Raw genomic sequence first — 13,707 nt, forward strand, 5'->3', positions numbered from 1 at the left:
TTAAAGATGGCAGTATAATAATTAATCCATTAGTGAATATAGTAACCAGCATGTAAAAATAATGTTGCCTAATTCTATGGACCCATATTCAGTGATATAATATAAATAATCCATCATTAATGTGATATTTAGATCTACCAAATTAGTGTTGATTTGGTTGCTGAATTGAGCTTAAATGCTAACATTTAGATAGTCTGAAAACACATCTCCATAAAAACTGGTTTGCACTTGCACTTCAAATTTTCTTACAGATATAAATATTTTCATATTTTGATAATTTCATCATATATATGTTACACACATCCATTTCAATAAAGTATTTACATCACATCACATTTCATAAATAATTTAAATATTATATTAACAATCTGAAAAACACAATATTAGCTTTCATTTTTTTTTCTTAAAATCTCTGTATATCCTTATGATGTTTCAAAAAGTAGATCTTGTCTTGTCTTATTAGTAATTCTTAATGCAGAAGCTCCCATGGTCAGGACTCAAATTCTGCAGCAAGTGAAGAGAAAAAGAATTATATTTTTTCTCAAACATTTTATAAGTATAAATCAGTGAAGTTTAGAACTTTTCATTGTTTATAAGAAGAAAAATAGATATGTCCACAATACAAAATCACTATGGAATGCAGTCTGCCCATATTTTCATACACAGTTGTCATTATGACTGAGTATCAGAGCTTTGGGTTTTCCACCCCTTATGCATAAATTTGACAACCATATGCTAGGGTATTCTGGCAAGAATTGGGATGACAACATGGAGATGATAATGGACACCTCTCAACAGTCATATACCATAGCTTCAAAAGTAGACAACCAGGAAATTTCCATACAGAGTCATTGGCATTAGGACAATGATAAAACAGGATACTACTGGAACACTTAGAAGGGATTTCTGTCCCAAATTTGTGTCAGTGTTTGAGGTCCTTCAAAGGAAGTGATACATGAGTTAACACCTGAAGTAAAAGGAGAAATTGTGAGAGAAAGGGAAGAGGTGCATGCAGACACCGAGATGAGAAAGAACACTTGTGGAATCACAGTGGTCCAGTGTCACTAGAATCTAGAGCAAAGTGGCAGTAAAGCAAGTGAGATGAGATAGGCTGAGTAACCTGACAAAAATCCAGTTGATTTGGATATTTTAATTTTTGGCTAAGAAATTTCATACTTTTCTTGAGGCAAATGTAAACTAATGACAGAGTCATGACAGGGTATTTTAAATGTGTGACTGTTACTAAGTCAGTCTGGGCTTTTGGCCGTAAACCACAGAATATGGGTGATGCCATTTTTTTTCCCACCAAAGAATGTCAGTGTATAGGGTGAGAGTTTCATAGTGGGGCAGAAGTGGGAAAAAAGCAGTTTCACACTTAAGGTCTTTTTATAAAACTCTTCTATTACTAATTCCCCAAGTAGGGTCTAAAATATATTACTGAACATAGTAAGTATGTTGTAGTGATAACAATAAGGTGGTGTCTAATGCCTTTACACATTTGATGTGAAAACAAATGATTTTGACTGACAGAATTCCCATTCCTGTCTTTATGTTCTATTTTTAAAGAAAATTATTTTAAACAAAAATTTTTACTGGTGCATTTGACTATATATAATAGAGGAAGTGGTTATGACATATTCACAGATGCACATAAAATAATTTGATCACTCTTCCTCTCTAGTAGTTTTTTCCTCTCCTTCTCCCTTCACCTTTGAAGGCATTCTACAGTGATTATGGAGACATATCTTTGTATCGTGATGAGAGAGTTTAAAAAACACTCTTCTATTCAGGCTAGCATGATATGGCAAACTAATGTTCCACAAGGAAATGTAGAACCATTACATTAAGTTTTAAATAAACTAGCTTATGCATAAGTAAAAAAGAATCATCACTTTCTCCCAGAAATACATTGGAAAAACAGTTGCCTCCCAAATCCCCTTTGGATTGTGTCTACATTCATACACAATTTATCATTGTTTTGTAAATGGTAAATTATCTCATTTTTTCTGGTAAGAACTAATAAGAACAACTTATACTTGCAACATGCATAACAACTAACTTTCATTCTCTTTTTGTATATAGTCATCCAATTTCATGACTCTGAAGCACTTCAAAACCGATTCTCTCATTTTTTCAGAAAGATATTCATGTAAGCTAAGAAACTGAAAAAAACATATATCAGCTATTAAATTAAATTGTAATTTATGTATTAAAATTATTTCTTTCTGTCATAACTATTTAACTTCAGCATTGTTTTATAAAGCTTAGATTTGTTCTCCTGTGATTTTTTAGGTCAAAACGCCAAATAAAAGAATAAAGTTGAGGTCACATTTAACATAGATATGCATGGCTTTACTGTGTGTTAAGAAGTTCATCAAAACACATTGAAGCAGGGTGTTATGGCACATGCCTGTAATCACAGTGGCTTAAGAGGCTGTGACAGGACAGTCTTGAGTTCAAAGCTAGCTTCAGCAACCATGAGGCCTAAGCAACTCACTGAGACCCTGTCTCTAAATAAAACATGAATAGTTTGGGGATGTGGCTCAGTGGTCAAGTGTCCCTGAGTATAATCCCTGGTACAAAGAAACAAAAAAACATGGAAAAAAAAACATGGAATCTCTAAACCAAGCTGCCATGAAAGCAAAGTAGTATCTTTTATTTGTTCATTTTCAAGCAGATATTTCATTATTGTAATAATACCCCTGATAAAAAATTGTCAAATATTATAGAAATATCTTCAAATGGGTTCAAAATAGCTGGACATTGTTTTTCTTTTCAACTCTTAAAAATATAACTCATCATTGTTGGACTAATATTTGACTCACTCAAATGAAGTCTTAGTATGAAGGAAATCACCTGGTTGTACTGAAGGGCTCCTGTTACACAATGCAACTCTAATCCTATCCCTAACCCAACCCAAGCCAGGGAATTGGGGAGAGCACTCAGTGTGGAATTGTGAAATGAATCTGATCAAGTTTTTTGTGAATCCATATGAAAATATCACAGTGAATTTCACCTTCATGTATATTCATAATGCATAATTAAAAAAAAACGTAAAAACTACAAATAAGTATAAGATAAGTAGAGCAGAAGAAAGAGAACACAAGGAGGAAGAAGGAGGGATAAAGTGGAAGTACTGGTTACTGAATTAGAGCACATTACATTTCATGTTGTTAAATTATGTCAAAATTAACCTCAATATTATTTATGTCAAAATGCACTTTCAAAATTTTCATCAAATAAAAGAATAATTTAAATTTTCCATAAGAGTAAGTGGAGGGATTGTTGCTCAGTGGTAGAGTACTTGCCTACACATGTGAGGCACTGGGTTCAACCCTCAGCACCACATAAAATAAAGAAAATAAAAGTATTGTTCATCTATAACTAAAAAAATATTTTAAAAAGAGAGTAGGTAGAAATTCTCCATATGTTGGCACAACACTGAAAAGAATCAGAACAGAGACAGTGTATGCAATTATGGGTTTGTAATTTCTCTAAAGAAGTGTACATATTTCTAGGGGGCTTCAAACTTCCAATTAAAGCAATGTTGGTGGAAGAGAGACAGAAATCAGCGATGTATGACTTTGCAAGTAACAATGCTGCCTTCTTGAAAGACTCTCCTTGGAAGATTCTTGAGGATGCCATTAGAAATATTGGTATTTTAAAGATAAATATAGCAGATGATGTATACTTTAGTTTATTTGACTACTAAAGTCATTTTACTATGTTGAAGTATATTAAATCATTATGGTTTCCTTAAACATATGCAACTAGAAAATTCTAGTAAAGCTAGAAAGATTCATATTTAGTGAACCAGTTCAAGCACTTAAAGAATGTTCCTTGAAGATATTGTCAAGCATTTATTACCATCATATGTATATTCTACCTATTACCTAGATAAATTAAGCATTTGACACTGAGACAATTCAGAGCAATAGCCACTGGTTCAGAACAAGATAGGTAAGTGGTTGATCAAGATAGATTAAAGCTGCTGCCTAGAAAGTTGGCCCATAAATTTGTTACCAGGGCTTCAGGAGACTGCCCATTCATTCTGTCATTCACAGGCCCCAACAAGGATCATCAGAATATTTTTAACCACTTTGCAGGTTATACTTCCCATCATCACAAGTATGACAATGTAGAGAGAAAAAAATTATATACAACATTTTGTCTCTAGATACCATGTAAGGATAATATTAAACAATTAAAATAAAAATCAGTTAATCTGTCAGGTGTCAGAATGTGCTCAGAGTGTAGTCATAGCAACACTGGACACTTAAGGTTTCAGTTATAATCTTTCAAAAATTGTGACTGTAGAAACAGTCACAATATTAATATGTGAATCACAAAACTTCAAAAATACTTAACTAAAAGTCTAATAGACCAGATTACATACAGGAGAACACTAAGGGAAGAAAACTTAATAGTTTACCTTCAGATGTAAAATGCAAAGGTGAGTGAAAGATAAACTTCCTAGACTAATATTTCAAGAGTACATTCATTTCATAACATTACTTACACAAATTATAGGGTCTAGTTAGCTTTTGCATGCTACCAATCTCATCAACCTGTCTCAAAGTTATGCAGTAGATACAAATTAAGGAGACTAAGTTGCTCTCTTTCAGTCTAGGTTCTGACATACTTGTGGAATCTGGATTGTTCTATATGGAAGTGTCTATATTCTCTCAGTTGCATTTCTTAGAATTTTCAGTTCAGATTCCAGATGGCTAATTCTGAGTTCCATCTGACTTCTTATTGAAGTAAAATTAGTCTTTCTGAACTGCTCTGTAATTTCCGCAGCTGCTTCTTGTGTCTAAAGAACATAAAAAAGAATATATTTTAAAAATAATTAGAACCCAAATAATTATTATGTAGTTATTTTATTTAGTTCTGTGTAAAAAATTCAGACAGCAATTTTAAATGTGAAGAAAAAAATATTAGACTGTTAACTTCTGTCATCAGTATCAATTACATTAAATCTGAAACAATAATAATAGAGTTCTTCCTCTCCCCCTTTCCCTCCTCATTCCCTGCCCTCCTCCTCCTGCTTTCTACTGCAAATGGAACCCAGGATGTAGCACAGGCTAGGCTATCTACCATTGATCTGTGCTCAAAGTAATGAATCATTCTCATATTAGCACTCAGATTATCTGACAATTTAAAGAATAATAGAATCAATTCAAAATATGAAAGTTGAAAATTTTAACTTAACAATTCAAAAGTATATTTCTGCATCACATTTTTCTCCTCATACTCTTACTATGCCTACTATTATCAAATATTCAAAAGTTATCTGATGAAAATTATTACTCAGATCAAATTAGCTGAAAGGATGATGTAAATTGTGGTATTTGAAGGGGCATCAAATGTCTTCCTTCTCTTTGAAATCTACACAACATCCTTCCTCAAGAGATATAGAATACACCTATAATATGTATATCCAAAATACAGTTTACAATGAAATGAATTAAAGCAAATTGCAGATAAGTAAGATAGCCTGTAAAATCAGAAATACTTGTTTTTGCTTCTCCTCTAAATTCCATCTTGCTCGATGTTCAATGTCACATTCCCACCATACTCCTTGGCCTCGTTCTACTCGAGTGCTCCGTGTGTGCCTTGGAAAGTTTACTACATTTTCTTCCAACTTCTTTTGATTCCTTTCTATTTTTTCAAATGTATCTTGCATACTTTTTATAAAAAACAAGTTCTGCATAAAACAGTCATAGTTTGTTCTCAAATGTAAATGCTTTGAAGATGCATTTTTCATCTTTGTAGTAAGATCATCCATCTGCATGAATAAAAGAAGTATGAAAAACCCAATATGAAAGTAAGATACTGAAAATATTCGACACAAACTCAAACAACAAATTTTACATAATTTCAATTGCAACAAAACATAATCTATACCAGCATTTTTAAGAGTAGATTAAGTTTCTATAATAAGGTATATTAGCTTTTCAGTTGGTAAGGATTACACATCTATAAATCCCAATTCTGGCTACATAATAAATGTTGAGGAAATCTATATAGAAGATGATTTTTCCCATACTGAATTTTCTACTGGATTAAGTGAATTTAATTTTATATTTTGTCACTGAAATATAGTTAGAATAAAAGTCTTAACAGGCCAATCTACTAATAAAAAATATTGATTGATATCAAATAGTAATTTTCTTAAAGCAACTATTAGGCATTAATATTTTCCATTCATTCTAGAATAGGTGTGGATATCAGATATTACTCTCACCTTGGGAGAATTTATATCTCAATAAGATAATCACCATGCAAACACTTTTGGTGACAGAAAAGTCAGAGAAAGAGCATGAAAAATAAAAATTCATTTTATGTGATCTCTGAATAAACATGATCAAGTGAATAAAAACAGACAAGTCAGAAAGTACAGCATGAATAAGACAGAGATATGGTACAATCAGCACAATTCATGAAGACCACAAAGTCTAATAAAAGCATGTCCAAATATTGACTTGTAAATGGATGCCCCCAGTCATGTAGTACTGGAATTGTCAAGAGGTGGAAGCATTTTGTGGTTTAGCAACTGATAACTGGCTAAGTGACATGGTCATAAAACAAAATTCTGTTATACAACATAAACAAATAAAATAATGATGCTTGCTACAACACAGAGGATCCTTGAAAAAAGTTTTCTAAGTCAATGAAACTGGTAAAAAACAAAATACCTACTGTTGTATAAATTCACTTGTATGAAATATCCATTACAGAGTAATTTTAGAGTTAGAACTATAAGCCAACTTCCAAACAAGATTTCCAAAAAGCAAAAGTTAATATCAAGAATCAGCAAATGGTGGCTGGTAGTTCAGTGGTAGAGTGCTTGCTTAGCATGTGTGCAGCTCTTGGTTTGATCCTCAGCACCACACATGAATAAATAAAGATAATGTGTCCATCTACAAATAAAAATATTTTTTAAAAGCATCAATATGGGGCTGGGGCTGGGGCTGTAGCTCAATGGTAGAGTGCTTGCCTTCCATGTGTGAGGCATTGTGTTTGATCCTCACCACCACATAAAAATAAAGATATTGTGGTCTATATACAACTATTTTGCTCTTTTAAAAAAAGGATCAATAAATGGGTTGGTATCAAACTAAAAAACTTTTTTCACAGCAAAGAAAACCATCACGCATTATGAACAGAGAGCCTTCAAAATGTGAGAAAATCTTTGCCATGTGCACCTCAGATAGAACATTAATCACCAGGATGTACAAATAATTCAACTTTTTTAACACCAAAAGAACACCAACCAATAATCCAATCAATAAATGGGCAAAGAAACTGAAAAGGCACTTCCCAGAAGAACATATGCAAATGTTCAGAAAATATATGAAAAAAAAATTCAATTAGAGAAACGCAAATGCCACACTGAGATTCCATCTCACTTGGATCAGAATGGCAACTGAAAAGAATAAAATAATGATAGATGTTGGTGGCAGTGTGGGGAAAATGTTGACTTACACATTGCTGATGGGACTGCAAGTTGGTGCAATCACTCTTGAAAGCAGTATGGAGAGTCCTCATAAATCTTGGAATGTACCCGCTATTTGACCCACTTATCCCACTCCTTGATTTACACACAAAATCCTTAAAATCATCATACTACAGTGACACAGCCACAACAATGTCTAAAGCTTCTCAAATCACAATATTGAAGCTATGAAACCTTCAATAGATGAATATATTTAAAAAATGTGTCATGTACACAGGATGGAATATTAATAAGCAGTGAGAAAGAATGAAATTTTGGCATTTGCCAGTAAATGGATGGAACTGGAGATTATCATCCTAAGTGAAATAAGCCAATCCTCCAAATCCAAAGGCTGGAAGTTCTCTTTAATAAGTGAATGCTAACACACAGTAAGGAATTTGGGAAAAAAGAATTGAAGTTCATTGAATTAAGACAAAAGGAATGGGAATGAAAATGGAAACAGAAAAGACAGTAGAATAAATCTGAAACAACTTTCCTATATTCACATGTGAATACATGACCAGTGTAACTCCACATTATGTACAAATATAAAAATGTGAAGTTATAATCTATGATGTAAATATTCAAATACAGTCTACTGCCATATATATCTAAAAAGAACAATAAAGAAACAGTGTACTACAGGGACATAGCCACATCAATGTTTATTGCAGCACAATTCACAATAGCTAGACTGTAGAGCCAACCTAGATGCCCTTCAATGGATGAATGGATAAAAACATGTGGCATATGTACTCAGTGGAATATTACTCAGCACTTAAAATAATGAGACCATGACATTTGCAGGGAAATGAATAGCATTAGAGAAGATAATGCTAAATGAAGTTAACCAATCCCAAGAAAAACAAATGCCGAGTGTCTTCTCTGATATAAGGGGAGTGACTCAAAATGGGGAAGAGAGGAAGAGCATGGGAAGAAGATTACCTCTACATAGGGAAGAGGGGTGGGAGGGGAAAGGAGTGAGAAAGAGAATTCCATGGATGGTGGAAGGAGACATTCATTGTTATACAAAATACATGTATGAACATGTGAGAAAAAAATAATAGTGTTACCTTAGATTAGGTAGAGAGAAGTGATGGGAAGGGAGGGGAAGGCTGGGGATATAGGAAGGATAGTAGAATAAAACGGACATTATTATTGCCATGTGTATATATGTGAATGCATGACCAATGTGATTCTGCAACCTGTATACTTAGAAAAATGAGATATTTTATCCCATGTGATTCAAATGTATGATATGTCAAGGTCATTGTATTGTGATGGGTAACTAATTAAAACAAATTAAAAATCACATAAAAATAAAATAGAGTCATTCCTAAAGTTAAAAAATAAATAAAAAATAAAAAGTACTATTGTTTACATTTGTTAATTTCTAAAATAATATATTGTTAGTTTTCTAGGACTTTGGACGTGTAGGGATTAGAAAACTGACAGCTAAGAGGTTCCAGGTTTCTTTTCAAGAAAATGAAAATGTTCTAATATTGACTGTGTAAATGGTTACACAACTCTGTTACTGTACTAAAATACACTGTATTTTCCATGTTATATGGGTGATTTCGATGTCAGGTGCATTACATATATAATAAAAATGCCTTTTAAGAGATGTACTGAAAAAACACTTAGCTAACATTTTTCATTCTCTAGTTTGGATATCAGTCCAGACATAATACAAATATTTATATGATTCATAATGTATGTAAATAAATGAAAAAAATAAAGAAATAGCCTAAGTTTTTCAATAATTAAACTAAAACCTAAAACATATCTGTATTTTGAGAAAAGCATAAAACAATTTGTACACATTTTTAAAGTCAATTTAGTAATTACTTGCAGATTTTGAATAGATGCACAAAAATGAAGTAAAAATAACAAATTTTCCTGAAACATTCTATTAAATAGTACCTCTAATTTAGCTTTCCTTGTTGTACCATGGAAGTAGAGACAGCATGAAAAGCTGCTGGGTTATACAAAAAAGCCTCAGCTTTCCTCAGACTAGATATTTTAATGAAAGATGCTGATTTTGTAAGAGAAAAATTCTAAAAGAAAATTTTAAGTGTAAGAAATAAGTGCAGTATAAAGATCCCCAAATATAATAAAAATCAATTATAATGAAAATATAAAGAAAGCTGTTCATTGAAATTAGTATCCCAGAATAACTTTTTTTACTTAAGCAGGTGTTGATTTACAGATGACATGTTCAATTTTCTACATACTTGACTTGTCATTTGTCTTAGTTTCTTCATTAAATCCTGTCTTTATATTTTAAATTTATGTGAAAATATGCTAAATCTTCTAGAGAAGACTCTGATACGCGTTGTAGTTTCAGGGTACCGGCTGGCTGTTTTTCAAGATGTCTCGCAACTACCTGATATTTCTGTTAATGATTTTGTTACTCAGCTCACTTTAAAAATTTATTATTATTGTTATTGTTATTATTATTATTATTATTATTATTATTATTATTATATAATGATGCTTACTCTGAAAAAAATATCACTACATACAACAGTAAGCTGCTGTTTATTTCTGAATTCCCTTAAGAAAATAGAAGATTGTGTACTTCTGCTGAGTCACTATCACATTCCTTACACAACAGGGAGAGCCCTGTATCTCTACATACTGCCCTTGATAAAGTTGCATAGTTTAACAAACTATTGAAATCTCAATCAATAATGGTTACACAGGTCTCATTGGTAGTGGTGAATTCTACAGAGGTTATTATCCCTCTCTTATTAGAGACTCAAATTAATACCCCACATCCTCACATCTCTAAAGTTTTGCTAAAATAATTCCAATATACTTTCACAAAGAATAAAGGAGATGCTAGGTAACCTGGTCTCCACCTCACTGCCTGTCCACATCTCCTAGATTTCTCACTGATCCTCAGACTACTCCTGCTTTACATAAACCCTGCCACACTCATTAGTCTGGGCATGGGGGTTCAGTGCCAAATTAATGAATTTTAGATGGCTACAATTATCTTTGTACTGAAAGTCACTCTATAATAGGAATTAGGCCATGAAATGAAGAAAACTATTAGCAAGTTATCATGAATATATGCATCAAATTACAGATGAAATCAACTGTGGCTTTGCTGCAATTCATCACATTAGTCCCAGTTTATGATAATGACAAATAGATGCTTTTAAAGAGGTGGACAAGACATGAATGAAAACAAAAAATATCAGGACAGTTATTTTCAGATTTATGTTAAACTTAAATGACTTATTAATTTACCAACTAGAAATATACAAAAATATACTGAAGAAAGTCTATTACAAAACACAGCATCTACATTTCAGTTCAACTGGAAAATCTGGAACGAACTGTAAAAGTAACTAATTTATTTGAAACTAGGTATGAGCATTTCCATTATTTGTTTCATTGTGATCTTCAAGTATAGCAACAAGAAGACACTAAAATTGTTATTCAGTAATGGGATGTAGCTCATTGGTAGAACATGTGTTGAGCATGTGCAAACTTTGGGTTGAATTAATGGCACCAAAATTAGATATTGTTTCAGCATTATTGAGACCATATTACTAATGGCAGCATATAAACCTACAAAAAAATCTTAACTCAACCTCTTAAATCTTTATAAGAAACAATTTCTTAAATTGAAGGGTCAGGCCCAAGTTTCAAAAATTTCCTCCTTTTTAAATATTAAAATCCATTTTAACTAAGTTTTTTGTGTTTAGTTGACATATGAGTACCTATAGTTATTTTAAAATATGTACACAGTGTGTAAGAATCAGAGCAGGGAAATTGGAATACTTAGCACTTCAAACACAGATTGGTTGTGCTGCAAATGATGTCTAAGTTATTTTTGCTAGACAACAGGTTGTAGTTCTGTGTTGATACAGAAACACATTCATAATATCTACATTTTTATATTCATCAAGAATCAACATTTAGCCATAAGCAGATATCACTTTGAGTATTCCTTTGAAGACTCTTTATAGAGATATCTTGCTTGATACTTACTTCTTCTGCTTTCTCCTTTCCATATTGATCCAGTTGTTCTCTTAAATGATTAGTTTCATTGATTAACTCCAAATATTTGTTTTCCACCATGAGACGATACCTGTCATTCCGAGCTTGAAGTTTTTTTATAACATCATAAAATTGCGTTTGGACATTAATAACTCCATCTATTCTATTGTCACTTTTGTTCTGATAGTCATGCAATTGGTCTTCATGCAATATAGTTTCTCTTCGTAGTTTAGATACCTTCTCTTTAGAAACTTCCTGCTTTCTGAGGTGTTCATTCCTTTTTCTTTGTTCATCTTGATACCTGTGTTCGATCTCCTTCAGTTGGCACTGTCTTTGTATTAGGTGTCCGTTTACCTGATCTGTAGCCAAAGTCATTACTCTTGACTCATTTTCTAGGTTACTTATTTTTACTTCACACTTTGGAACCTGTTGGGAAGGAATCTCACTACTAACGTTTAGGTTAGATACATCAATATTCTTTTCTTCCTGTGAACTAAAGTCTTTATCTCTGCCTCTCTGGAAAGCAAGTTCTAGATTTCCTTTTGATGTTGGACTTTCACTTTGATGGGGTGGAGCAGGACCAGATCTGGCAGGGTGAGATTTGACATCTGTTTCTGGTCTTTCTGTGCTTTGTTTTTCACTCTCAGGTGTGAAATTTTGCAATGTACTCTCAACTTTCCAAATATCCAACTGTTCATTGGCCTGGAATATTTCCATAAGTGTTTCCTCATTCAATTTTTGTGTCCATGGAAGGCTGGTATTCTTTTCTCTTAAAATTTCAGTATTCTCAAAGCACTTCTTTTCCTGGTTCTGATATTTTACTGTGTCCATTCCCAGTCTCTTCATAGAGACCTCATCCTTCTTCTTGTGATATTTATGCAATAGCTTGTTCTCTGTCCCATCACTAGGAGAAACCTAAATAAAACCAAGGATACATTTAGCTAGCACTCAATAAAATGATGTTTCATAATTTTCACTGAAATTAAAGAAAAACCTGTATATTTATATGGTGAAAGGGTTTCAATAAATAGATACCCACTGAAGAAAAAGTAGATGTAAACTTCTGAGCTTATAAAAATATAAATTCCCAAGAGTTCAAAAGTTAATTCAAGAAGATGGATCTATGAGAGTAAAAGAAAATTACAATTTAAAGAATGTAAGAACTGCCAGGTTCAGGGGCTCATGCTTGTAATAAGAGTGTCTCAGGAGACTGAGGCAGGAGGATCACAGGTTCAAAGCCAGTCTTCAGCAATTCAGTGAGACCCTGACTCATTCATAAATAAATAAATAAATAAATGGATGAGGATGCATCTCAGTGGTTGAGCACCCTGGTTCAATTCCTAATTATAAAAAAAGAAAAAAATTAAGGATTGAAAAAATCTGCATTATACCAGAATGAAAGAATAGATTGATTAGTTAGTTTGCCAATGTAAGAAAAAAAAATAACTTTGCAGAACAGAAGAGAAGTGACAGAGAAAACCCCACACATATAGTTATCTAATACTAGACAACACACTATAAAACATTCATTGGGGAAAGGATAGGTTCATCAACCAATTGTGCTGGGAAAACTAAAAACCCATATGTCATAGGAGAAATTTAACCCCTATTTCTCAAAAACAAAGTGGATAAAGGACCTAGATAATAGATAAAAGACCCTAGACCTATTACAAGACTAGACAGGCCCAGTGCTCCATCTTGTCATTGTAGGTACTGAATTTCTCAAAAAGACAGTTAAAGTACAAGAAATAAAATAAAGAATCAATACATGGGGTGGTATCTTTACAGCAAAGGAAACCATCAAGAATGTGAGTAGACACCCTATAGAATGGGAGAAAATCTTTGTCACTGACATGTCAGATAGAGCATTAATCTCCAGAATACATAAACAACTCGAAAAATAACTCACAAACAAAAAAAATTAACCCAATCAATAAATGAACAAAAAACTGAGCAAGCACTTAAAAGAAAAATATGTACAAACAGTTAACAAGTATATGAAAAAAAAATGTTCAACATCTTTAGCAATTAGAAAAATGAAAATTAAAACTACACTGAGATATAAAGAATACAAGTAACAATAAATGTTGGTGAGAATGTGGGGAAAAGATTCACTCATACATTGCACCAAGAAATTTTTCAGGAAATCAGTATATAGATTTCTCACAAAACCTGGAATGGAACGACCATTTGAC

At 32.6% G+C, this 13,707-nt stretch overlaps 1 protein-coding gene across 1 annotated transcript; it reads right to left on the reverse strand.

The window, feature by feature from the left end:
• Positions 1-325: 325 nt before the first annotated feature.
• Positions 326-11,887, reverse strand: LOC143388964 (coiled-coil domain-containing protein 144A-like). Its single transcript, XM_076842364.1, has 4 exons — positions 11,504-11,887; positions 5,516-5,788; positions 4,643-4,813; positions 326-504 (listed from the first exon to the last, which is right to left on the reverse strand). Exons 1-3 carry the CDS (start codon positions 11,885-11,887, stop codon positions 4,676-4,678), a joined length of 795 nt encoding a protein of 264 aa, XP_076698479.1. The 3' UTR covers positions 326-504; positions 4,643-4,675.
• Positions 11,888-13,707: the final 1,820 nt, after the last annotated feature.

Source organism: Callospermophilus lateralis, unplaced genomic scaffold, assembly GCF_048772815.1.
Source record: "Callospermophilus lateralis isolate mCalLat2 unplaced genomic scaffold, mCalLat2.hap1 Scaffold_45, whole genome shotgun sequence".
Taxonomy (NCBI): Eukaryota; Metazoa; Chordata; class Mammalia; order Rodentia; family Sciuridae; genus Callospermophilus; species Callospermophilus lateralis.